The sequence below is a fragment of the Emys orbicularis genome, chromosome 1 (genome assembly GCF_028017835.1).
Source record: "Emys orbicularis isolate rEmyOrb1 chromosome 1, rEmyOrb1.hap1, whole genome shotgun sequence".
NCBI classification, from domain to species: Eukaryota; Metazoa; Chordata; order Testudines; family Emydidae; genus Emys; species Emys orbicularis.
The window spans coordinates 177,883,663-177,911,656 of NC_088683.1; the positions used below are offsets into that span (position 1 = coordinate 177,883,663).

Below are 27,994 nucleotides of genomic sequence, written 5' to 3' on the forward strand. Positions count from 1 at the left end.
GTAGAGGTTATTTTACCTCTGTATTTGGCACTGGTGTGACCACTGCTGGAATACTGTGTCCAGTTCTGGTGCCCACAATTCAAAAAGGAAGTTGATAAATTGAAGAGGGTCAGAGAAGAGCCACGATAATGATTAAAGGATTAGAAAACATGCCTTATAGTGATAGACTCAGGGGGTTCAATCTATCTAATTTAACAAAGAGAAGGTTATGGGGTGACTTGATTATAGTCTATAAGTACTGTAGTGAGGCGTTGTGGGTCCCCACCGCCGCAGAGAGAGATGAGCCCCTCCGGACACCAGAGTGGGCGGAGCCAGGGAGCTCTGAGCCCGCCTCCCATAGGGTCAGGCATGGCACAGGAAGTATAAAGGCCCGACCCCAGAGCTCACTGGGAGAGCAGCCACCGAGGAGACCAGACGCCATGGTGTTGGACCCCTCCCCCGATGATCCCCCCCTGATCCAGGTACCTCAAGAGGGGGAGTCCGGAAGTAGCCCTGGGGCAGCTGACCCTAGTCTGGCTGCAGCACTGCCAGAGCCTATGTCAGTGTGTTGCGGCCAGGATCCCCACTGACTCAGCAGTGGGTCTTCTGCCGCTGCTAGGGCTCCGGACTGGGACGCAGTGGAGTGGGAGGGCCTGCGTCCCCTCCGCCACGCAACTCGTGGGTGGCAGTCTCCCCCTCTCCCCGGCCTTCGGACCCAGGGCCTGGGCCCACTGTGTATATACTGTTACTGCTCAGCCCCTGCCTGAGCACCTGACTCACCATTTCCCCGCCCTGACCTAGGGCCTGGGCTGACGACTAACTGTGTTGTTTCAAAGGCCGCGAAGGAAGACGAATTCCCCTCAAGACATCTTCCCGAACTTAGTGAGGCAGTATGGGTCCCCGCCGCCCCAGAGAGAGCCGAGCCCCGGCTAACCTCTCTACAGTACCTACATTGGGAACAAATATTTATAACCAGCTCTTCAATTCTATCAGAGGAAGCTAGAACATGATGCAATGGCTGGAATCTGAAGCTAGACAAATATAGACTGGAAATAAGGCAAACATTTTTAACAGCTAAAGTAATTAACCATTGGAACAATTTACCAAGGATCATGGTGGTTTCTCCATCACTGATAATTTTTAAATCAAGAGTGGATGTTTTTCTAAAAGATTTGCAAAATAATTCCTAGAGCATAAGTTCTATGGTTGATGCTATACAGGAGGTCAGACTAGATGATCAGAGTGGTGCCTTCTGGCCTTAGAATCTATGAACTCCGGAATTGCTTTTCTTTTAACAATGACTCTAAACATGCCCTATTGGGCTTCCATGATTATTGTATTCTGTTTACAAGTTAAATAAAACAGTTTTTCAAACTCAGCCTGGGCTCAGAGTCAAGCTGAGTACTTTCCTTCTCTCACATAATCAACAACAAAGATTCTGCAAGCCAATTTAGAGTCTCAGCTACACCTGTGCAATTTAGTGCCTTTAAATTATGCTCCCAGTGGCACCTGTGTAGTCCAAATGCTGCCAGGGGGTTTACACAGGTGTTGGTGATTGGAACTTGGAAATAATTCTGTTGATGAGAAATAGAATCCAGCTCATTGATTCTTACAGAAGCTGTGTTCGCTGTGCCATGCTGATAGCAGTAAAAAGCAGTAGAAACTTATGTATCTCATGAGCTTAGAGTGACCAGACATTAAATGTGAAAAATCAGGACAAGGGGTGGGGGGCAATAGGAGCCTATATAAGAAAAAGACCCAAAAATCGGGACTGTCCCTATAAAATCGGGACATCTGGTCACCCGACCTACACAAGTTTTTTGGGGGGAAAGGGGGAATAAATTTACTTAAGCCCTGGGAATATTAAAATGCAAGTTTATTTACCTGATTTTAAATTACATTTATTTTACAGAACTATTTTTAAAAGTTTGTTTCTTTTGGGTCTGTTTTGGTCATCAATATTGGTATGATGTCCATTTTATTTATAATGCAGATTATTGCCTCAATTTTTCAACTATATTGGAAACATTTAAAATTTATATTATTTAACTGAATAGTGGTACAGGTTAACCCACCACTCTAACTCTAGAACAGGAGCCCCATTACCAGGCCAGTGGTACACCAGGGGCCATGTTTTGCCAAAGGGAATGGCCATTCCTTCAATATGTTTGCAGAGGAGTGCTATCGGTTCTAACAGATGGTGCATGAAAATAGCAGTAAGGTGTCCCTACTATGCATTTCCTTCGCCCATCCATCTGCCCTGATCCATTCTGAGCTATGCTAGTAGGATAACTGTGATTTACTGGGCAGTGCATGGCTCTACTCCACTTCCACCCCACCCTTCTCCATTCCTATGTGGTTCAACATCGTAATACTAGGATTCTGCCTATAGTATAACTTACAGTTTAGAGTAAGGATATTTGCAATATTCATCCTGATGTGCATATTAAGCAGCATGTTATTAATAATACTTAGCACTCATATCACATTTTATTTCTGAAGTACTTTGCAGATGTTAAATTTCACAAGACATCCGGCAGGTAGATAACTATTTTCAAATAGGTCAATTGAGGCAGGGTGGTGAAGTGACTTGCTCAAGGCCACAAAAGGAAATCAGTGTCAGCATCAAGATTAGATCTCAGAAGTTCATTATTTGGAGTTCTGTGCTCAGGCTGTTAGCAGTGGTGCAAGTACGGTAGTATGGTCCGGTACGCCATATTTATAGCGTATAAGATATTTATAGCTGGTATGGTGTACCAGAAAGACAGAGGAGGAGCCCGCCTGCAACCCCGCCCCCAGCTCTTCCATGGAGCTACATCTTCTCCATCTGTACAGCAGCCCCGCCGGAAAGGAGCAGAATGCCGGCAACTCCTTCGGTGGCTGTATCACCCCCAGCTCCGTCCTCCGGCAGGCTGCTGTACAGACTGAGAAGACGCAGTTCCGTGGAAGGGCCAGGGGTGGGGCTAGGGGTTCGGCTCCTTTCCCTGCTGTGGTTCCCGGAAAAGCCCTGAACTGCAGGAACGTGGGGCCGTCAGGCAGCCCCATGCCAGCAGCTCCTCCAGCATGGCTGCTGAACCTCCCTCAGCCCGGCCCCCAGCCCTTCCATGCAGCTGTGTCTCCTGAGTCCTCCTGCCTGGGGTCTGTACAGCAGAAGTCTCTGGCGCAGCAGGAGGAGGACAGAGCCCCCACCCCTTCAGGTAACGTGGGATGGATGTGGATCATGGGGAGGGGACAGGGAGAGCGCGGGGGGCCCCGGACTGGGGGCAGGGTGGGGAGGAGTCACGTGGGGGGCTCACGTGGGGAGGTCACGTGCCCCTCTCTTTGTGTCCCTCCCATGAGTGCAGTGTACTGGCAAGAAATGATTTCTACTTGTACCACTGGCTGTTAGTATGTGCCTGTTTACAGAAGTGAACGTATTCAAGCATAATTTTATAAACCTTAGGCCCAGATCTTCAGCTAGTGCAAATCAGCATAGCGTCATTGATGTCAATAGAACAATGCTGACTTGCTCAAATTTGTAAAATCTGACCCTTAATTTCTTGTCCATCTTAACTTTTTATAGTTTTAAGGCAGAATCCACATGGATAGCGTCCTCCTTAGCAAGTGAATGTCCAGCACAGAGGTGGAGACCTTTTATTGGAAGACATTCAGGATGTCAAGTGGCCAGCATATATTAACAAAGCATTTGTGGGACTATGAAGAGTGTCAGAGCAAAGAGACACACTAGCAGTTTCAGTAGAGTCAATTCTACTTAAATCTTAAATAGCAGCCCATATTTTTCCTTCAAAGTCAGGACATGTTGTCTTTTGTTCTTTGCACAACAATAAAAACATGAAGGAACCACACAGGCATAGTTGGGCCAGAAGTAGCCATATTTAGGCTACCTCTACACTATGAGCTAGGGGTGTGATTTACAGCTCACATAAACACTGACCCAGGAACCTATCCTTGTAACAAAGCCCGATGCCAACTCTGTCCACATATCTATTCAAGTGACACCATCATAGGGCCTAATCACATCAGCCATACCATCTGTGGCTCGTTCACCTGCACATCTACCAATGTGATATATGCCATCATGTGCCAGCAATGCCCCTCTGCCATGTACATTGGCCAAACCGGACAGTCTCTACGCAAAAGAATTAATGGACACAAATCTGACATCAGGAATCATAATACTCAAAAACCAGTGGGAGAACACTTTAACCTGTCTGGCCATTCTTTGACAGACCTGCGGGTGGCTATCTTAAAACAGAAAAACTTCAAAAACAGACTCCAACGAGAGACTGCTGAGCTGGAATTGATATGCAAACTAGACACAATCAACTCAGGGCTAAATAGGGATTGGGAATGGCTGAGCCATTACAAACATTGAATCTATCTCCCCTTGTAAGTATTTTCACACTTGCTTCTTATCAAACTGTCTGTACTGAGCCATCTTGATTATCACTTCAAAAGTTTTTTTCCTCTTACTTAATTGGCCTCTCAGAGTTGGTAAGACAACTCCCACCTGTTCATGCTCTCTGTATGTGTGTGTATATATATCTCCTCAATATATGGTTCACTCTATATGCATCCGAAGAAGTGGGTTGTAGCCCACGAAAGCTTATGCTCTAATAAATTTGTTAGTCTCTAAGGTGCCACAAGTACTCCTGTTATTTTTACAGCTCACATACACATACTTATGTTAGCTTGATGAGAGCTAGAGCAAGTATACATAGTAGTGTAGCCACAGTGACACAGGCAGTAGCAGCTAAGCCATGCCATACGGTTCAAGCAGGTTTGTACACAGCATGGCTATGCTGTGCCACCACTGCCTGTGTTATCACCACTACACTATTTATACTCATGCAACCTTTCATCAAGCTAGAGTGAATATGTGTATGAAAACTGGGAATTATGGCCGTAGCTCGTAGTGTAGACGTAGTCTTACTAAATTAGTACAAATATCCAAGGCATAGCTATGTACATAAACCTCTACCCCGATGTAACGCAACCCAATATAACACGAATTCGGATATAATGGGGTAAAGCAGTGCTCGGGGGGGGACGGGGGACTGTGCACGCCGGAGGATCAAAGCAAGTTCGATATAACGCGGTTTCATCTATAACGCAATAAGATTTTTTTGGCTCCCGAGGACAGCGTTATATCGGGGCAGAGGTGTACTGCTAGTTTCTAAAACAATGAGCACCACTAAAGGGCTCACAAACTATTAAAAGGGATACTACCCTATTCCTGTATACTACAGGAGGACTAGAAAATTTACCAAAAAAAGAAAAAAGGAGGGAAACTGTCTCCAAGAGAAAGTTCTAGACTTCAGCAAAGGCACTTGCTCCTCACCAAACCACAAAAGTTAGTAGTGGCTGAAGCAGAGGAAACTAGTATAGAGAACTTTTCAGTAATCCATCTACTCCTAGAAGAAATTCATACAGGAAGCCTACAGTGCAGGCAAAAATTACTACTATCTATTAAAACTTCAGCGTCTCAGCTGAAATATTTACTGCAAGAATTGCAGAGACTGAAGAGTCATTCTCTCTGTAGTTGACTTTTAAAGTATCTGCCTGAAGAGATTTTCAAGTGATTACAGTATTTTGATAATAAAATTAAAAGACCTGAGAAACAGAACGTGATGCTCAAACAATAAAGATTACACATGAAGCTGAAGGCAAAAACATGATTGAATTTGTAACCAACCTGATTAACAAAGTGATGGGGGAAATGACTTTCACAAATTGGAAGAGGCAAGATTATGTTGATGTCTTCAGCCAAAATTCAAGGGTAAGAGCACATATCATAATACAAAACTAAGATTTCAAGACTAGAAAAACATTCTTGCACAAGCTAGGAAAGGATGCAAAATTCATCTGTGAAGAAGCATGCTTCCTTTATCTTCCCAGACATGAATTCTGAGACCAGCAAGGTAAAGAAGGGAATTCAGAGAGGTATTATATGCCCTGGGAGAGAAATGGCTACAAACTGCTCTTTATTTCCAGAAAACTTTAATTAGGATAGCAATACAACTGAAGAAGAAAAAATTAAAATTGTTGCATCATATTTAACATACTTAGGTAAGAATATTTCTTTAACAGAGAGTAAATTGTATAAATTGGATTTCACCTTTGCTGGACAAAATACTTTAAAAAATGAAACCAGCCTCTGTATTTTTGAGTAGGAAATAATCAACCAGATACACGATCAGGTACAAAGGTGGCCTGAAAGCTGTTCTTTCTTACATCTGACTGCCTATTGTCCCAAGTATTTGTTCCAGTAACAGGAACCAGCTGGGTGTGGCGGCTCCCCAGCCAAACCCTCTACTTCAGATAAAAGAGAGGGGTGTAGTAAAGAATCCATTGTCCTAGCCCTGCACCACCTGGAGATTACCTTATCCTATTGGGATCCAGGAAGTGGGCGAAGCCCGCCCACTGCTAAAGGATCCCCCCCCCCCAGCCTAAGGGGGGGTCCACAGGACCTGGAGACCAAAAAATTACGGGGACAACTAATAAAAGAACAGGGACAGGAGTGAGGTCAAAGGGTCAAACGAAGCGAACCAGACGGGGACACCGAGCAGAGAACCCCGGACAGCGCCTATTTGTATTTAGAATAGACCTAAGAGTAGCGACCTCCCAGCAAAGAAATATCTGTTATACTTTTACAGCTGGAAACATAACGCATAGGAGCCTGCAGAGACTTTTTGCTAACTATGATTTGGACTTGGGAACAGAATAAAGACTGCTTCTTCCTTTTCTAAAGAAAACAAACACACTAAGCTAGGGGAAACTTCTATTTTGTGTAGAGATAGCCATGGAGTTCTCTATACCATTTCTGAAACTCAGTTATTTCATTTTTACTATTACACATCCACTTCCTTATGTTGATTTGCATTTTCAGACTTTTCAAGCTGCCCTCCTGTTATGTTTACAATTTTTGTTTTTCCCCCTTTGATATTGTATTTTTATCACTAATTTTTTTTTTTTAGTCTTCTGCAATATACTTTTTATTAAATACCTTAAGAGACAAGGTAGGTGAGGTATCTTTTATTGGACTAACTTCTCTTGGTAGAAGGGGCAAGCTTTCAAACTACACAGAGCTCTTCTTCACATCTGTAGATGTGATGGATGATCTAAAGTCTGCCAGTAATTCATGGTTGATGGTAAAAGAAATTAATATAAAAAAATTAAAAAGAGTCACAAAGATAGCTTTAGCGGTGACTCTTCTTAAATTTTTTTTATTAATTTGTCTTACCATAAAAATGAATTATTGGCAGACCATAGATCACTCCTAGAGAGAAAACTAGGTTACATAAAAGAAAATTATTGATTTGGGCCCCAGTATTGCAAAGAGATACATCTGTGCTGAGTTTTCTGACTTCATTCAGCTTTGCGTGGGTGGAAGGATCTTCCCATGCAGAACCCTTTGCCAGATCAAACAACTTAGTACAAAAGTGCCCAATGGAATGCTCATTCAGGACAGTTCTGGGATAGAACTGAGAATTTGGAAAATTTTATTAAGGCTCTCAACACTAGGCTTGCCTGGCATAGCGGGGGGAGGAAATTGTTTTGATTTATTTTTTTAGAGTTTTGATCCCACCCTTCGGTTATGAAAGATCTTTAAGGATACCTAATAAAGGTTCTGTGTTTAAGACATAAATTATATCAATTTTCTTTCTTCATAATGTAATAATTTTTGTACCATCTTTAGGTTTTAAAAGGGGAAATGAAGCAAGTATTGAGGGAAAACAGATCTATTGTGTATGAAAACCAAAGGAGCAACATTTTTTTTCGGATCTCTCTAAGGCTACACAGGCTCAACAAAAAATTGACGTTTCTTCAGAATGAATTTGCTCAACTGGGTTTCTCTGCATCTACAGGAGGCCCCACAAATTGAAACTGCATAAAGATTAAGAAACCTATTTATTTCTAATTATAATGAAATTAAGGCTTTTCCATCTCTGAGGAGCAACCATGATGTGCCTTCTTAAAATGGTGAAAAAAGATATCAAAACTTACCATTGCCTAACTTTTTGAATGGGATCTTGTTTGTTGTTTTTACTAGCATAAAAGTTATGTTGAATATTCATTACCCAACTATAATTTAGGTTTAATTTTAATTTTTTTCAAACTTGGAGAATTTAGATTTCCCCCCATTGTTTTTATATATATATATCAAAGAAGCTTTGAGATTTCAAGTCCCTATTCAATGTAGAGATCTGCAAAGCACAGGCCTGTGCAGAGCCCCATTGAAGCTGGGTCTTCCCCAGTGGATCCTGTTGTAGGATTAAGGGCCTTAATCTTTTCATCTTCGATAGATCAAAATAGCTATCAATAAATGACATAAAATGAGGACAAGTTTAGTGTATTGTCATAACTACTTTTGAAATGATATTTTTCACATCATTTCCTGCCAAGACAAAATTCTACTTTCAGGTGACTGCAGAGATCTAGACTGATGTTCTGCTCCCATTATGTGTGTGAAATTCCATTGACATCAGTGGGAGTTTTACACATGGAGATAGTGCATCTCAAACTTATTTTGCTCTATGTGGATCTAAGAGGTTGATTTCACCTTTAAAAGTGAATCTCCTTGTATTCTTCTTCCTTGAAGTTCTGAAATTTCCCATTTAAACACTGTACCAGCTATAGGTCCAGAGGAAACAAGCCCTCTCTTGCTAGCACTGTATCGCTTAATGGCTTGTGGTGTGGGTTTTTTTTTTTTCTCTTTTTGTTGTTTTGGCTGGTTGTGTGTGTTTTGTTTGTATTGTTACCAGTTTTTATCGTTTAACAGCATTTTATGGACTCTGCTGCCGTGAAGGCATTGTTGACTTTGTAGGGTTTCATTTACTCTCTCAAACAATCAGCTTCTTTTGAGCAGCCAAAGAACAGCTTGTTTGATTAATGATCATTTTTATCTTTTAAAAGGATCCTTCCCGACCATTGGGGTGAAGTCTCTTTCGAGATTCCTGAGCGCGGGCTTTTTAAATAGCATCCCGGCCCCACATCCAGTCTCTCGGGGCGGATCTTTGCCCCCTGGCATTTCCTCTGGTAGGTATTTCAGGTGACGTTTCCACCAACCCTTACTGGGAGAACAGCACCAAAATCTGTTAGTGGTAGGATAGAGAGGTTAATGTCTGTCTCAATGAATAACATCTATCCATTAACCAGCCTGCTACTACAGGACCTGACCATATATATATAGGAGAGACTGTAACAGGAGGAGGGAAACAGCCATAGCTAAGTGGTTAACTGAAATATACAATGAAAACTGCCAATGTTCGCTTAACAAGCATTGCATGAAACGCACTTATGTAAATAGAAAATATAACTTAGAAATGGCTCTTGAAATGTCAGATTTGCTCTGTCTCTGAATGTCTGAATGTTTTCCATGAAAGTTTCCATTTTCCCGCTAACAGGCAAAAAATTAGAACAAGTAGAAATTAATTATGCACTGAAATAAAAAATGGGGAAAGCAACTAACTTTGAACTCTGGTTGTATATATGCTTCAACGTGCATTTTTTAAAAATATAGGTAAAAGTAGTTTGGGTTTCATAGAATCATAGAATATCAGGGTTGGAAGGGACCTCAGGAAGCCACCTAGTCCAACCCCCTGCTCAAAGCAGGACCAATCCCCAACTAAATCATCCCAGCTATGGATGTACCTTCAGGTACAATGGAGGTGAAAAAGGAAGCATAGTGTAATAATGAGATCCACAACACAGTGAATGGGGTAATGTCAGGCTGAAGGGTGGGAAGAAAAATAATCTGCAGGAGTAGGCTGGTCTAGATAATGGGCTGAGGCAGGGAAAAGTGATAAATCAAAGTGCTCCTTTTCTCCGGAAGGGGAATGCAGGTTATCTGTCTTCATCTGGAATCGTGGAAGATACTTTTTATTTGCTAGTTTTATTGCCAGGTAAGTTAATAAGTTTCACATAATTAATTTAATAGACATCTATATTAAAATATGTCTAAAAGCAGAATTCATAATCTATTGCTTTCCACACTGCACATTTCAATATAGAATGAATTTCTTCCTGTCTTAATTTCTTACTTCTTCCTTTTTTAGTAGGAAAATGGCAGCCTCCTTGAAAAATATTTTACCTTTTTATGAACTACAGTTTTTTCTATTTTTACAAAAATCTAGTTAATTCCTAAAATACTCTGGATTTTTTCTTTAAGGCAGGAAAGGTTGTCTAGTGGTTAGAGCAGTGTAATGAATTCTGCCCTGGATTCCCTCTGCCAATTGAGGAGAGAAGTCACCTAACTTTTCTGTACCTCAATTTACTTATGCATAACATAGAGATAGTTACAGGCCAGGGGGTCACTATTAATCATTGTTTTCCTTCATTCTCTAAATAGGAAGTAACAGATAGTTTTGATACTTTCTGTGATAACTGTTGGTAAATGTTGGCCACTGTACTAACCTCACAGGTGGTGCTGGCAGACAATGGTTGTAAACACTTTGAGATCTTCTAATGAACCGTGCTATTCAGAGTGGTTCTTAAATAGTTTTAAAGAGCTATGACTGGTTCCAGCAATATTCCCTACTTTGAGTATCACATATAGTATCATATAGTATTACTGACCCTCATTGGCTAAGAATTGCTGACATCCTACTATATTTGTTACCCTGGCCCACCTTATTTGTCTCATCTACCTATTTTGTCTTCTTTTGTTTTTTGTTTGTTTACTTGCTTGCTTTTGATTGTAAGTATTTGGGGGCAGGGACTTTCATTTTCTATATTTTTGTACTGCTCCAAGCACTACAATGGGATCCTGACCTAGCTGGCCTGTAGGTGCTAATATAATATAATGGGCTTAATAATAATGAGTAAAGGGAATATGACAGACTGTAGAATATTTGAAAAGAGAAGAAACTGTAAGTGCAACTATTATGTACAATTTATTATAATATAGCTAATAGATCACTTTCCATTTTGGCAATAGCAGCAAGTGAAGGAAAGGCATCCCATCAGCATATTGTCAAACTGCCTCATTTTATAGAGGTTGGGGGGTTGTCAGTCTATAGAAGGGCTGACAGCTCCAGTGATTAATCCAGTGGCAGACTACACGCATTTTGTTGAAGGGAGGAACTAAGTGCACTTTTGGCTGGGGAGGAGGAGAGGAGTTCCAATGTTAAGGTAAAGAAATGCACACTAGCAGTCTTAAGTCTGCACTGTACAATGTCATGCAATAATTATGATTATGATGAAGGTATTTTAGCATTTATAGTTTGATTAGATTAAACTGATTTTGAAGCCATTCAGTTGATACATATTTTTTCCTTCATGCCATGAGTACAGTGCAAAGTTAAGGTTTGTTTAGGTGCTGTAACTGTGAATTTCTTACCTTAATACATTTTGGATTTCTTCTAAGCGTAACCTTAACTCTGAATTGTCTGGGTTAATGCTTGGTTGGGGTAATTATAACATCCCTGTAATGTTTTTACCATTAAGTCATGAAATCACATTTCATTTTAAGAGAAGATTCACAGATACACCAAAGCAGCCAGAGAGCACTGTCCAATTACGCTGTCTTTACAGCTGCTTTGTATTGCTAGAAAAGTATGAAGCAGCCAGAGTATATTGGTGAATTTAGCCCTTAACTTGCAGTCCTCTTCCTGATTTTGGAGGGTTATGTTGGTGAGACTGGTGCTTTATGAAGGGAGGGCCCCCGAGTCCCAATTCTCTGTGCATTAAGGGGTCCTCCTGCCTCAGTGCACAGTGGAGCCAAGGCAGAAGAAGCGAATGCCTACTGAATCTTTAAAGAGAAGTGACAGTTGAGCAAATAATGTACCAACCAGAATAATGTATTCTTGACACTTGTTCATTCTTCCCCATACCCCTGAATCATTACAACCAATAGAATAATGCATGCAAATTAGCTATAGAGCAAGTTTAGTGATTGGTTGTTACCTCTGATGTCACAATGGTCCCTCTTCAGTTACCTAAGCTGTTGAGCTGAGCCTTTATAACAAACATATCTAATTGCTAATAACTTAGTTTAATTACAACCTATTTAATTCAAATATAGCCCATGCATAAGATTTCCATGAAATTTTAACTATATGGAAAGTTCGAAGCATCTATGTTATTCTGTTGAGGTCATTTGGGACAAAGATGACTGACAGATGCTAAATTTCTTAAAGTTAATTACAAGTCAAGACTTTTAACTCAAACTTGTTAAATTTACTTGTAAATTATCAGAAAACTAATAGTAAGTGCTCTTAAATTTGGGGAGGATACATTGTACCTTTCATACAAAATGAAGTGGTTGGATCCTTGCTTTAGGTGGAAAATGAAACTCAACTTTTAAATCTGGAATAATTACCAGAGCTTCCATAATGAGCACCTAGAAAATAGGTTGTTAAGGAAGTTGTGTCAAAAGTGTTTTAGAGTAAAATGAAACTAATAATTGACTTTTCTCTTTCACTGAACATAAAATGTTGCCTTTTACCATTGCACCGATGCTTCATATTCAGTTTTGTAGAATTTGGTATTTGGCTTTGCATCCCTTGGGAATTCCATTATGTCACAGGAATCCCCACCTGACCAACTTCAAGCCTAGCTTGTGGTGCAGGGGTGCTGCAAAGAAGCCCCTTTGCAGCTGATTATCTAGCCCTCTGTATTGAGTGAGACTTGTCAAAACTCTTGACTTGCTTCCAAAATGCAAATCTCGTTGCATTTTAAAGACTAGACATAGCTATTCTGATGGAATAGTGCTTGCATTTGAAGGCCTAATTAAAATTATTTCACTGCTTGCTAGCACTTTTATTTGGGAAGCATTGTTTACACTAGTCCTGAAAATACCTACTGTTATTTACAAAATCAAGTCCTTTTCTCACAATACCTTCCTTGACTTGACTATCAGTTATGTCACAAACGATTTCGACTCCTTTTAGTCCATCTCCTAACAGTTCAAATTCATGTGACTCAGCCTTACGTAGGTCTCACCTGGTAGCTGGTTTCATGTAAAGACAGTGTATCTTTCTCAAGTGATATTCGTGTGTAGATCAAAGTATTCTTGAAAGCCTTTGTCTAACAATTTGTAGTCCTCTCATCCTCCTACTGGAAAGATTTGTGCATTCACCATCTTTGGTTTTTCCTCCGTGCCACTTGCTTGCAGGAAAATTTGGAAGTGCTGTATCCACCTCCTCAAGTTCTCACTCTTCCATACATGAGTGCTGTAAGAGATTTCAGTTTATTTCTTGGCCCTAGTCAAGTTACATGGGTCAGGGTTATATATGTCTACACCCCGTCACATGACAGGAAATAGTGTGTATTGGCTAGTTACACCCATATTCTCAGTTTCCCTACTTTCATCATTGGAGACTTAAAAGACAGATGGCTGATCCTGCTGCTATGGAGTGGAGAAAGACAGGTAACATTGTCAGTGTCTCCCTCATAGCTGGTCTCCAGATTCTTCTCTGATAGTAATGAGTGGAGATGTAAGTCAGGAGGAGAGGCTATGACAGGATCCTTGTTTAGCAGCCAGAACCACGACTTGGTGTCCAAATTAAATGGGAGGAGGTGAGGGTAGGACTTTCAGCCCCAGAAAATCTGGCTGAAGCCCCCTGGAGTAGGTCCTATGGCATGACCTGTACAGCCTCTGGTGTGGGGGGGTGAGGCAGAAATTATGTTTTATATCTTTTTTTTTCTATGTGCTGTACAAACAATAGCTAATTAATCCTCCCAACCCCTGTGTTAGGCAAGTATTCAACCATTTTACAGCTAAGGAAAGTAGAAGCATTGAGGCTAAGTCAAGGTAAACAGCATTTGCTCTCATGGGCCTCAAAAATTATTTATGTTCAGGAAACAAATGAGATTGCATTTTCCTAGAGTCAATCAAATAGAGCCAATGAAAAATAATCCAAAACAGCACTAAAGCTGAAGGAAAGCTAGAAGTGATACTGGGCAGTAAGTTAGATACAAGTTTGGAATGAATAATGGCAACAGTACTGTCCCAAACAAAGGAGATTACACAAAAGAGATGATGCCTGTGGGGTGTTTGACAGGCTGACTGTCTAAAACAAAGTTTGCCTGGTACCTACTGTGCTGTCCACATTTATTAGAGAGCCTCTTAAATAAAATCAAATGTAAGAATCAGATATTAAATCAGATGATCAATGTCATTGTTTCTCAAAATTAATATTTTATGATAATTTCCATATGCACCTTAATGAATGAGCCCATTATTCTTGATACTGTATAAACTGACAATTGAGAGTAAAATTGTATTGACAATCCCTTATTGAACAAAACTACTCAACAAAAACCATCAGGAAGCAATTATTCATAGTGAAATTCAACTATAAAGTTGTGGTACCAATATTGAGAAAAATAACCATTCAATTCCCCTCACTCCATCTCCTACCGCACCTTAATGCATTTTCCCTACTTTGGGTTACAGTAGCTAGAGTGTGTGCATTTTTGTTAATTGAAAAAATGTAATATCTTTCTCGATTAGTAATAAATTGATAACTGAAAGTGCAGAATGCAACAAAACCTGCCTTCTAATAAATGTACTCTTCAGAATGCCCTAGTGAAATGCTGTATCCAATTTATGAACAGACACAATGTAATTTTTCTGGCATAAACAGTTAATATACTGTACAATCCTTACGCATCCCATTTTACGGGGTGGGGTGAGAGGGGAGGTAGAGGTCCAAGGTGGGAGTATACAAGGTGCTGTCCATTAGCTAAAGGATGAATTTTTGCTAATCCATCCCTTTGCTGCAAGGTAACTTCAGAAGAGCAAATCATTGTTAATGCTGCTGCATGCATTTTTCCAGGGCCCCTTAGTCTAAAATTGGGATTAAACTGTGTGTGGGAGGGGAACAATAATTCTGCTGGAGACTTGCATCTCTACACTGGCTGTAAGCATGTCATCTAAAACCCATTGAAGTCAATGTAAATACTCCCATTGACTTCATTGGGACCAAGGTCTAAGTGGATTATCAGGGTACAGGAACATTTTCTGTGACATTCAGCACCATTTTTAGACAAATGTCAGAACATTTTTGACAAAAATAATTTGTATTAACTGGGTTCAGCGATAATGGAGGCAAGATTACAATTCCGCACAAAGGGAAGTATAAGCAGATCTTGTTTGGGGGGAGAACACTTACACATCCAGCTCCATTGGTAAATGAATTATGCAGCATTTAATTGTGATGTTCATGATGGGGTGGGGGGATCTTAATGGATCTCTTTCATCTCTAATATAAAGATTAAGGATGTGAAAATTGCTTTACAAGAATAGCTAGTTCAAATGTACACACATCTCCCAACTAAACCAATACGTAACCTTTATTTAGATCTCAGTCCCTTTTAGTGAAGGCCTCTCTAACACTTTTACTGACTCAGCATAGCTGAAGTTCCCTCCCCATTCACAATAAGGCTCTTTGTTTCCTTTCTAACACATAGCTCTCTCCTGTTCACTAGCTTCCTTCCTTTCATAAGATCTTCCATATGTTCGGTCTTTCTGCTTCCAATGACAATCTCTCCACCTAATGTTACCAACTGGCACGATTTTATCACGAATCTCACAATATTTGGTGTTTTTTCTTCAATTCCAGCTCCTGGAATTATTGGATTATGGGAGACTCTCTCAACTTTAATTACAAAATTAAATTAAATTTCTAGCCCTCATGGTTGTAGAGAACTTGAAAATCTAATCCGCTTAAGGCTCCAACCCAGAGGAGAAATAAAAGAAACCCAGATTTATTTTTAAAATCTCATGATTTTAAGTCAATCCCACAATTTTGGGGGCCCTGACTCATGATTTTAGTATAGACAATATCACTTACCTCACAACTGAAGACACAATTATGGGTTTCAGAAGTGTCCATAGTCTTTCTGCATAGCCCCAACTGCTTCTGAATTGCAAATGCATGTGCTCTTCAGCCACAGAAAGCAAAAAGAGATTCATAGGCAATGAGAGGAAGATGCTGGCTCAACAAATTTGGATAGTTTCAGATATGAAACCAAACTTCACTTAACCTTTTGAACATTTACCTATAATTAGTAAAGCAGTAATCATCAGCACAGTAATCCTTTGTCTCTGTAGGCAGTGATAATTGCATCCATTTTTTGGTCAGTGTGCGTGAGGGTGGAAACAAGCAACACAAGTGCTGTCAAAATGATAAATGAAAAATATATAAACAATATTTTGAAATACGGGGTATACGAGATAAACAGGACATGACCAGGAATTATGTGACAGATAACCTAAGCTTTCACTGACCTTTCACGGAATGACGGAAGTAACAGTTTGACAAGGTTGAGCACTTCTTGGTTGAGCACTTATTTATAAGGGCATAGAAACATGCTTTCCTGCAGCAGTAGGCATGCATTTTTTTTCTATTGGTTTTCCTTAAACTTCTGAAACCCATAATTTTGAAAAAAGTTTTGTTTTGTTTTTAATTTAATGCACCTAATTTCCCTGGCCACAGATACTATGTGAATTTCTATAATGTTTCTATTTCCTCTTATATCCTGCTAAGTAGCTCTTATGTATTATGGAGTATTGAATATTGATGGAGCATAGGAGCCTTTGATATGCAGATATCATTTTGTTTAAACTCCATGACATACAAAATAGAGCAAGTGACCGCTTATGCAATGAGACTTCGTTTGGGGACAGAAATCATGTTTTCTCACTTTGGAATGTCCCTTGCCCTTCACACAGGAGAGTGTATAGTGGTATGAACATCAAAAGCATTACGACAGCAGCTTTCAGGGGTGAAATGTCAGCATTAGATTAAATAAGTAAATTGTACTGAAATGTAGTTATACTAAGGCTGCGTGAACTAGCCATAATCTAACAGGGCTAAATGCTTTATCCATCCATTGAATTAAGCCCAAAGTGAACCTGTTATTAAGTTAGTTAACAGTTTTCCTTTGTTCCTTGGCACGAGGGCCAGACTGTGGAAACTGCAACTCCCAAGTTCTATTCTTGTCTCTGCCACTGGACCCATCTTGTCTGTTGCTTTGCTCCACTCCACTGGTGGAAAGTAGTCCTAAAGCCAATGTAGGATCCGTCAATGGAACAGAGCTGACAAAATGGCACTAGGGTAGATGGCCAAGGCTTCACTGCACGCCAGTAATCACTGGCAGCTCTAATGGTCCATTGAGCAATTGTCAGCTGGTATAATTTAGAGCAATCTCTAGGCTGCTCCAGTTACCACAGAGGCCCGACCTGGCACACAGCCTTCATGGGATCAAGGGAGCACAAAGCTGATCTAAAGCCACTTGAGAACGAACTTCCTCCTGGCTGGGCTGTGTGTTCTTCTGCCACAGCTGAGGTTCTGGGTCACTGACATCTTGGGCAAGTCACTTAATCTTTGTCTGCTGACCCAGACATAACATGGATTTACTTATCTGTTTCACGGGGCTATTAAGGCTTACTGTTTGGAAAGCAATTTGAGGTCCTCAGATGAGAGTTGTCATAGGAGTACACAGAATAATTAGTAGTAGTCAGCCCACATGCTAATTTCTATAGTCACTTTATAAAAGCACTGAAAGTTGTTCCCCCTACATGTATGTTTGAAGTGTGTTAAAGCATGCATGGTCAGCTAGACAGACCTACAGACCATTGAACTGCCAAGTGTTTATATTTTGAATGTATATTTTGGAGGTTTACCTGAAATGAGCTGAGTAAGATAAATAAGACTGCTGCAAGGCAAAATTTGGCTTTTCTTGCATCAGATATGTAATGTTGATGAGTCTGTCGAAAAGGCAGTAACACAATATTGACCCCAACAAGGCAGACCTTGAAGGAATGTAAAATTAGTTAAAAGAAAACTGGCTGGAAAGCTAAAATGAAAATTAACAGTAAAAATCAAAATTTGACCAGAAGATTTATCAAACTCATACAGCCTAACTATTGAAAAAAGTTGCCACTTGCTTTCCCTCTACTACTGCATTTTCTTTGCTTCCACAAATGGAATGGATAGTGGGGATGGAATGGATCAGGAAAAGGGAGAAACTATAAACATGGAAACAGCTTTCCCCAAAATATTCCCCCAATCCTGCAGAATCTCCTTTGTCGGAAAACCAGATGATTTGCATCTGGGACTGGAGAGGTGGCAGGCCAGAGGAGACAGGGAACATTTTAAAGCATTGTCCTTTTCTCAGCCTTGCAGGGATTCACCTCCTAAATCAGGATTATTTTAAAGAATGTTCCTCATCCATGATGTGAAACCCCTATGGCTGGGGCAGTGGGAACACCTGGGTTTATGGCACCTTTGGATGTTTCCTGACATAGAGGGAGGCGAGGACATGGGGAGGCTAAGAAGCAGTTTGGAGGTACAGGGCCAACATATAGATGATCCTGGCCTCCATGGTATGTCTACACTGCAATTAAACACCCACGTCTAGCCCATGTCAGCTGTCTCAGGCTTGCAGGGCTCAGGCTGTAAAACTGTGGTGTAGGCTTCAGGCTCAGGCTGCAGCCTGAGCTCTGGGACCCCAGGAAGATGGAAGGTCTCAGAGCTCAGGCTCCAGCCCAAGCCCGAATGTCTAACCTGCAGTTTTACAGCCCGAGCCCTGCAAGCCTGAGTCAGCTGACATGGGCTAGACGTGGGTGTTTAATTGTAGTGTAGACATGGATCCCCCTAGGACTGGGGGCTCAGCCAATGGAGAACTGGGAATTTTAAAACTGCTATATCCCCCTTGGTCCCCAACAGGAAAATGCGAGGAAGACCCTCTGAGTGCATATTTAAGGTTCCCAGTAGTTTAAATTAAAAACACATGCCTATGTCACAGAGTAATTTGTGATAGCAATGCCATTTCTATTCTGTTTGTAAGTCTTATGTGGTGCTCCTCTTCCCACTGAAGTCTTCAGAAGGAACAGGACTGGGCATTTCATTGAACAAACTGCAGCTACATAGGAGGGATATACAGGGCACTATAGTAAACTGTCAGAGACCACAAGGCTTTTAAAAATAAGCTGGGAAGGAGAAAGCTTGGAAAAGGTGTGAAAAGAACAAACTGGAAGGCCAAGATTTAGTGAATGAAAATTTGCAGAAAAACACTTCAAAGAATAATGTAATTTTTCAAATACTGTGTAGAGAGTTTCCTGTGAGCATTTTTAAATTCTAAAAGAGCTAATCCTAATTAGAAGCAGGTCTGTGCATTTACTAAATTAGAGCCACTTTCTAGCTTCAATGGGAGACATATGGATGTAATCCAAACCCAGAATATGGCCCGTAAGTGGGAGGATACCAGATAAAAGTATGAACTCTGATTTGCAGAGATGACCTGAAAATATTTTCATGTAAATTACAGAGACCATGTCTTACAACCCTCAATATTTATATAGGTGGACTAATAAATATCCTGTTTACTTTAACAGTTTTATTCCCATGGCAGATATTAAAGATTTCCTTATAAATAAAGTCTGTAGAGATTAACATGTACTAAATGTATTCTTTTTTGGAGGATTAATCTTACATAAAAATTCATTAAAGTGGGCTTTGCTGCATTATTTAAAATGACAACAGGAGACAACAAGCTGAATATTTTGTCATTGATATGACACTTTATAGTCTCATCCTTATTTATCACTCTATCATTCAATTAAATTACATACTATCAAAATCCTATGTTATGGAGAAAATTAGAAGGAAAATTAAAAATAAATATGAATTGTAAATGCATCTGGTATTTAAAGTTACACTACCATGTATGGCAGATATTTCTGCTTTCTTGCTTTTACAAAGCATAAAATCCTGAATGAATTAATAAATGCAAAATACAAAAAAATGTAATGTATGCCCTGAGGTGGCAAGGCATCAATCAAGGATGTTTTAACAACTTGTGCTGCTCTGATCTGCATTGAAAGTCCTGCAAAGTAACAGCCAAATGGAGGCAGCAGGTAGTATTGCCAGATGAGGATTCAGTTTTGAGGAGCAGCCTAAGGAATCCAGCTTCCTTGTGCAATTAAATATTGTGACCAGGTCTGTCACTTAAGTGACATATTGAATGGGAAGAGCAGACTGGATCACTATGAGGCCCCACATGAACCAATCACTAAAGCAGCTTTAATACTTTCGATTCACGCTTGCAATTAGACTGCAAGTGCTACATACACATTGAAAAGAGGAAAAAGTGAGATACAATATAAGGGAAAGAGAGGACCCCCAAGAATGACAGGTCTGGAGTTGCTTGTGATCTTCCTGGAGTATCGGGCCTTGTAGGCAACAGAATAAAAAAGTCTAGCATCTGCAATTTCAATTGTCATTTAAAAAAAAATATATATATAAGGGCAGCACACAAAGACCAATCACCATCAGAGCCCTATTGTGCCAGGTGCTGTACAACTAGAAGAGGGTACAGTCCCTGCCTGAAGAACTTCTCATCTGAAGAGACAAAGAACAGATACTGTGTACCTTTATGAAGCTAAATAAGTAATAGTTGCTTTGTTTGGACTGTAAAGTCTTTGGGGCAGGAGCAGTGTCTTCCCATGTGTGTACATCATTCAGCACGATGGGACCTCAAAGTGCTACTGTAAAATAAATAGCAATGTATGCTGTCTCACACCTAAAGAGAGAGAAATGTCTACTACATGGGTTCTCAACCTTTTCCCGTACAGAAGACTTCCCTCTATCTAGCCAGGAACCCTGTTCTGTTTAGCATTCTAGAAAGGGCAGGATGGTTCTAATCACCTGATATCTGACCACAACCCCCCTGGAAGTGATGAGTTTCATGCTGAGAGCCCCAGGTTTAGTAATTAGTGCACAGAAGTGGAGTCAGGTGTTGAGGATTCAGTCACTGGCTCTGTTACTGACACTGTGTGAGTGGAAGAAGTAATTTAACCCCTCTATACTTGAGTTTCCATATCTGTAAAACTGCAATAATCCCTGCCTCACTGAGTGATTTGAGACTTAATTGATGATTTGTAAAGTGCTTTGAGTTTATTGTATGAAAAGTGCTGTATAAGTACAGCTATCAATACTAATAGAAGTTAGGAATTTTTTTTAAATAACAAGTGTAAACTGGAAATTCTGTGGTAAGGCTGTTACTGACTTCCATAAGGACTATTTCCGATTATAATAGGACCATTAGAATCTGATATTTGATGACATCTTTACATTGTCCTCCTTCCCATAGCTTTAAGTATCTAACAGTAATCCAGACATTTCTGATCTATCTTATACTCAAAAGACAAACATTATGCTAGTTCAAACATTTCATAATATCACTTGTCAAAATCAAGTCTGGAGTACAGTTTTGAATATTTTATTGACCATCACCAGCTGTCTGTTAAGCTTGGGCCCAGTATCTTACATTTGTAATGGTTTTGTCAGGCACTACAGTACAATAGGAAATAATATCCTGACTTTATAAGGATCTCTAAGAAAAGATTTGAGGTGGCAGTGTTAGATCCAGATTAGGGTTTGATCTTGAGGCCAAATCATGGCTAGAGTTTGGGGTCTTAGTCGATGGTTCCAACATCTTGCAAGCTTTTCAAGAGATGGCAACATTCTCATGATCATCTGTTCTCACAAGATGACCAAAATTTTGGACTGAATGCCTAAGAAAATTGCTGTTTTCACAAGACTTTGGCTGCATAAGATCAATAAACTAGCCCCCCTCTGATTTTGGATATGACCCTGAAATCAAAGGCATATGGACTGATTAGGCTCTGATATCAACCCTAGACGAAATTGCAAATGGGTTTGGATTAGGGAGTTTCCAGTTATGGCCCCTCTAGTAAACTTTACAACACCTCTAGTTAAGACTCTAAACACTTTTCATAGAGGTCTTATTCTGCTGGAGGTTATAGGTGGCCAATTTGGAGGCCTCTCCTTTCCATTGCTATTGGACCATGGCAGTCAAACATAAATAAAGCATCAGGTGTAAGCAAACTCTTACTGCAAGCATGGGGGCAGAAGTACAAATCTGAGTTTGTGAGGAGCTACCAGTAGCCTCAATGGCTTAACTTGTGCTCCACTAGAATTCTCCCATAGTTCACAAGGTGCAGATCTTCTGATGCGCATCTCTTCTGTCTGTGTGATGCCACAGTTGCATATATGGGTGCTCTTAGCAAATCATGTCCTTCCTGTGCTACCACTTGAAACAGGTGTTTTTTGGCACATATGAATGCTAATTACATGTAAAATAACATGTTCTTGAGCCTACTCAGGGGTATGGCACAAAGGGAACTAACTACATATGAGTTTTTAAAAGTTATTTTTTATTTTTCACATAGCATTTGAGCCTTTGATTTAGATGATAAGCTAACTTATCACTCAGGTTGGCAACACCCTGTGTTGGAATTTGTATCCTTGAATGATTTGATAACATTGAGAAATACTGTGTTTTCCTCAATGGTGGATATAATTTTGCTGCATATAATTTCAAGTTATGTAAAGGAAAACATCTAGCAGTCTGAAAGTTTATAAAATACGTACCTCTTAGCCCAAAGAAATTCAAATCTATTTCAGAAACCTACCTATATATTCAAATATATTTCATAATTAATTCAGGTTGGAAAGTGCTTATCATTGTTTGGACTGTTGAACTGAGCAAAATGGATACAGTTTTCTTTTAGCTTGTCAAAGTACATAAGGGAATGAAATCTGCTTGTACAAAATGTGGCAGTATAAAAACATCAAGTATTTTGTGCTGGTTTGATTTTATGAATCTAAGGGTTGTAAAAGACACAAATAGGATCTGAGAAATGGGGTAAACATATTTTATATTTCCTGAGGTATATATGTTGGCATTGCTGTTTGGATTGAAGATTCAGGCAAACAGTTTACTTTTCATTGTTACAGTGTCTGGTTCCCCAGATAGTTCAGCCCTCTTTCTGCTCCAAATTGGTACATTGGTACACAGTAGCTCTTATGTGGCTTTGCTCTGGAGAAAGTATGCTTTTCTATCAACACAGTTGGCCTTTTGTATGCAGACATTTACTTTCTCTCTTCTCTGTCTCTGCTGATAGGCCAGAGAACTTCTGTAGTGTATATAACTATGAAATTGCCCTTCCTTTTCCTGTGTCCAATCCCTTTAAATGTCTAAGATACCTACTTGTGAGAAGAGTAGAGCTGGATGGAGAAAGGTAATTCCATTTTGCAGAGACTTTCAATAGTTCAGACTTTGGTTTTGTTCTGATTCAAAACAAAACCCAAATATTTCTAGATTCTCTGCATAAGGGAATGGAACCCCAGCTCTGGGACAGTCCACCATGCAAACTGCCCTGGTGCTGCATACCCTAGAAGCCAGGAGAGGTATACACAGGTTTGGAAACATTCCTGCCAGAGAGTGTTCAAGCCTGGGTTCCATCAGAAATTCCTTGAAACCAAACTGTCTCCTCGATGTTTCAATTTTGATAGATCCACAGATTCCAACAAATATGTTGCATCAAAAATTTTCTGACCAGCTCCAATGAAGGGTTTGAGAACAAGAGGACTGCCAGACCCACTGCAGCCTGTAGCAGAGGAGAGGGACACTGGTGCTTTCACATAGAGATCATCTTATATTTTTTATGTAAATTAATGGTTAGACTGAAAATACATGTTTTGCTCTTTGTACATTTACACATAAGAATTGTGGTGAAGAAGATATGACTAAATAACAACAGTGAGTTTAGAAAATAAAAGGTCTCCTGGCTACAGGTTTTTTATTTGTAAAATTTTAAAATGCCCTGTCATTGAAATCTATTTCCAAGTTAATGTAAGAAATCAAAAGTAACACCTGCAATGACCACAGCTTGGGTAGTCATGCCTAGTGGTTGGAGCAGGAGTCATGCCTAATGGTCAGAGCAGAGGGTCAAAACCAAAGACAGCATTAGGTACCAAGCCAGAGGTCAGAGCTGGAGACAGTGTCAGAGGTAAGGCAAAGGATCAGGGGCCTGGAGTAGGGCAGGACAGCAGGAACTAGGAGTAGATTGGGGTCTGGGATGGGAGGACTGGAACCAGGAGCAGAGATGAATGCAGGCCTCCAGAGTGAGGTAAGCAGGAGAGGTCCATAGTCACAGACAGCCAAGGATTCCTCTAGTTGCTCAGACAACTTCCTGTTGTTATTCCTGGTTTAAATAGTACTCCTTAGCCAATTCGGGGGGGAGGGGGAATTGTTTCCCCCCAATTGGGAGCTTTGGGGATGGGGCCCTCTGTGAGTTAGCCCTTCCCTGGACCCTTCCTTAGTTACCCAGGTGAGCTGCTGGGTGGCAGCCATGGCCTGAGTGCTGCCTAGGGATCCCTGGACCTGGGTTCGGGCCTGTGATCCCTCACAATGCCTCCAGCAAAGAGCACAATGAAGGTGTGCCATGTTACAGGCCAAAAACTACCCAAATAGTTAATGCCTCATTCAGGGAAGGAATCTTCCCTTCCTCCTTCAAACATGCAATAGTACAATCAACAGTGAAGAATCCTGCACTTTATGCATCACATCTAGCTAATTACCATCCAGTGTCAACGTTCTGTTCCTGAGCAAGCTCATACAGAAGCGAGCCAAAGGCTGAATACAAGTTCATGTAACTGAAGCCAACATCCTAGACCCAGCAAAATCTGGATTCAAACCAGGATGGAAAACCATATTAGTGGCTATGTTGGGTGATTTCCCACTATTGATTGATAGAAGGCACTTGTCCATTCTAATTCTTCTAGACCTCTGCAGCATTTTACACCATTGATCATGAGATACTACTTCCCCTGCAACTCTTTAACCTTCTTCAGATGGGTAATATGCTGAAATGGTTTGAGTCCTCCTTAGGATTCAGCCATAGAGTAGTGATGGGATACTGTACCTCCACACCTAGACTCTCACTTCTGGAGTCCCACAAGGATCTATTCTCTCTCTCTCTGATGCTATTCAACATATACGTGCAACCACTAAGAGAACTGGTAAGACAACATAGACTCAAGTGTTGCAATATGCAGATGACACACAGCTCTACCTTGTCTTTGCCACATATGACATCACCCTTGGCCCAGTGCTTGGTGGAGATCAACATCAACCCACTGTTCATCTATCAGCTAAACCCAAGCACAATGCAAGTGATGCTGGTTGTCAAAATGAGGAGTTTGCAGCCACTGTGTGGTCTGGGTTTGGTTGAAAGTACACTCCCACAACTGGTAACTTCAGTCCACAGTTTAAGATAGCTCCTGGGATTCCTGACAGCCATTAAGCTCTCACCTAGCTGTGTCCACAAGAAACACTATCAACATCTCCAGGTGGAAAAAAGATGATATCTAATCCTGGCAGACAGTGACCTGGCCTCAGCAACATATTCCTTCATTTGCTGGCTGGACTATAACAATGTAATTCACCTGGGCATGAAATCACCAGCCCTTAGGAAACTCCAACTAGTACAGAACACAGCAGCATGTCTCCTAAGCAACACAGACTACCATAAGCACATCAGCGTCTCCTCTGCTCCCTATACTGGCTTCCCACAGAATATCAGGTCCAATTCAAGGTTTCTGTCCTTATCTTCAAAGAGCTCAATAGCCTGTTCACAGGATACCAAATAAATCATCTGAAACTCTGGGATGAGGACTATGATAGACAACTCTGCTCCTCGGAAACTAGGGAGCTGTCCATGGCAAGGGTAAAGCCCATTTGTGCAGGAGACAGAGCTTTCAATGGGGCCAGTCCATGGCTGTGAAACAAACTGTCACAGGATCTAAAAACCCATCTAAAACGTGATCACTTTTGTTTCTAGAACTTGGCGCATTTCTTGGACCTTGCCTTCCATAGTACTGTAGAGTTAAGAATGCAGGAGCAATTCTGGGCCCAGGAAGACCCGCCCTGTCATGCCGCTGGGCATGCTCCAGTTGAAAGAGGGACTTAAAAGGGAGCGTCCTCAGCACAGCAGGGGGGTGGACAGAGAGAGGCAGGCCTGCACTTGCTGCTGCAGAGAGACTACACCAGGAAAGTATTCCCAGGGGGAGGTCTGCTGCATGAAACCGAGACACTGTACCTTGTTGAGACCCATGGACCAGGGACAATTGCCAGCCACAATGGGCCTGAAGGGGAGGGTCAGAGAGGTAGGAAGAGGCCCAGGGAAGAGAGTTAGCCAGAGCACAGGTAGCGGACTCCTGCATTATGGTGCTCAAGAAGGCTTCTGGATCAGAACCTGGTGGAGTGGGAGGGCCTGGGTTTCCCTACCCTATAACCACCAGGCAGGGCTGCTGTCAGACTACAACCACCAGGTGGGGAGGTGCCCCCCTCCCACTCACTGTCACACACACAGAAGACATTGAATAATTAAAAAATAATACTCACAATTTTACCCTAGGAGAGGAAATGGGAAAAATCACATGGGACAGAGGTTAGTCACATTGCTTCATATACTTCTAGAAGGCTTTCAGATATTATGGAGATGAGAGTGGAATAAAACCTGGAAAGAATAGAACTCTACAAAATGGCTGCTGAATAGTACAAAGGAAGAGCTCATAGTAAACTAGAGGTCTCCATTTCATAGCTGGATATGCCACAGCATCATTCCCTTCAAATGGAGAATTTTCCACGCATTTCTTTTTTTGGTAGTTATACTAAAAAAGAGAAGTTGCTAGATAACTCATGTCAAACCAAATGCATCAATAAGCATCCGTAGGCCAGCTCTACACTTACAATTATTGCAAGGTGCTTTTGTCTACATTGTGGAAGTTATTTCTGGTCTCTCTCTGCCCGGGAGGAAGAGGTAGAACCAGTTTTTATATGAGCCAAATTCATATCTACTGAGTTTGGGCTGCTTGGGAGTTTGACGCTAAGAATAGTAGGCTGCTCAGTTAGTTGTCATTAGCGGCATGAGGTGAAGAAAATATTTTAATAATAATAATAATAAATTAATAATCCTCACTAGTTTCTAATTTCAAGATAAAACATATGTCATCATAGCACCCAGTCAGAGTAAAACCCACAGTAATAATCAGTGGAGGTATAAAATCAGAAACAAATTGAGTTGGATAAACTCATAGATAGGACCCACCACTCAATGGACAAAAGAGGGTCTGATAATTCCTCACACACCAAAGAGGCCTTTCTAAGAGATGGGGATACAATGGAGAGAGAGAGATGCTGTGATGACAGGGGATTTTTGTCAGAAAATAAAAAATCAATTTTCAACACAGCAAAAGAATAACAGTGGGATTTGCATTAGTAACAGAACTGTTATATTTATTGGTGATCTAAGAAGGAGAACAAACAGGTAGAAAGATTTGCAGACAAATTTTTGTTTTTCAAGACTAGAGAATACTGTGAGGAACTTCAGAAAAACTTGACAAAGCTAGGTCAATGGGCAGCACAAGGGCACATGAAATTCAGTGTTGACAAGGGCAGGTAAATGCACATTTGAAGGAATAGCTTGAACTACTTCTATACCGTTCTCATTTCTAAATTAACTGTATCAACTCAGGAGAAAGATCAGCGGGCCTATGTATTTTATTGAGCTGTCCACGATGTCCACAGTCAGTCAAAAAATATGCAAAAATTTGCATATATAAAGAGTGGGATAGAAAATAGGAGTGGAAATATTATAATGCCATTAGGCAAGTCACCCTGATTACCGTGTTACCGTCTCATTAGCCCATCTGAAAAAAATGTATAGCAGAAATAGGAATGAGTCCAGGGACAGCCAACTAAAAACTAAAAGATAGGCAGGTGTTGTGGAAAATCGACCACACAATTGATTTTGGATCAGATCAGCCTGAGGCACCTTTATTGATTACAAGCGTGCAGTGGGGGTAACAGCTCTAGGTAACTGCCCCCTGAATCAAGGAACACACAAGCTTTTTAAAGCTTAAAACCACAGACAAATTACACATACTTCCATATTAATTACCTTATTTGGAATACATTGCAAAATCAATACAGGCCAAAAGCAAGAACAAGCGTCTCCCCCTCTAGGCCCCTCCTGTTACTCACTGTCTGTTCTTTTGCGGTCAGCGACCTTTCTAACACAACTGTTGTGGTTATATATTTCATAAGCCTGGCTATTGCAAATTATGCTCCTTGGGGACTTTTTCACTCTGCCACCTCATGCCCTTTATACACACAAAGCCATTGTTCTGCT

At 40.8% G+C, this 27,994-nt stretch overlaps 1 protein-coding gene across 2 annotated transcripts in view; it reads left to right on the plus strand.

Annotated features, from left to right (window-relative positions):
* The window catches only part of EPHA6 (EPH receptor A6), an 875,951-nt gene that overhangs the window by 731,940 nt on the left and 116,017 nt on the right, over positions 1-27,994 (plus strand). For both annotated transcript variants that reach the window (XM_065406410.1, XM_065406419.1), the window contains one exon: positions 8,896-9,018. In XM_065406410.1, coding sequence (XP_065262482.1) covers positions 8,896-9,018 — 123 coding nt within the window. The remainder of the gene's footprint in view (positions 1-8,895; positions 9,019-27,994) is intronic.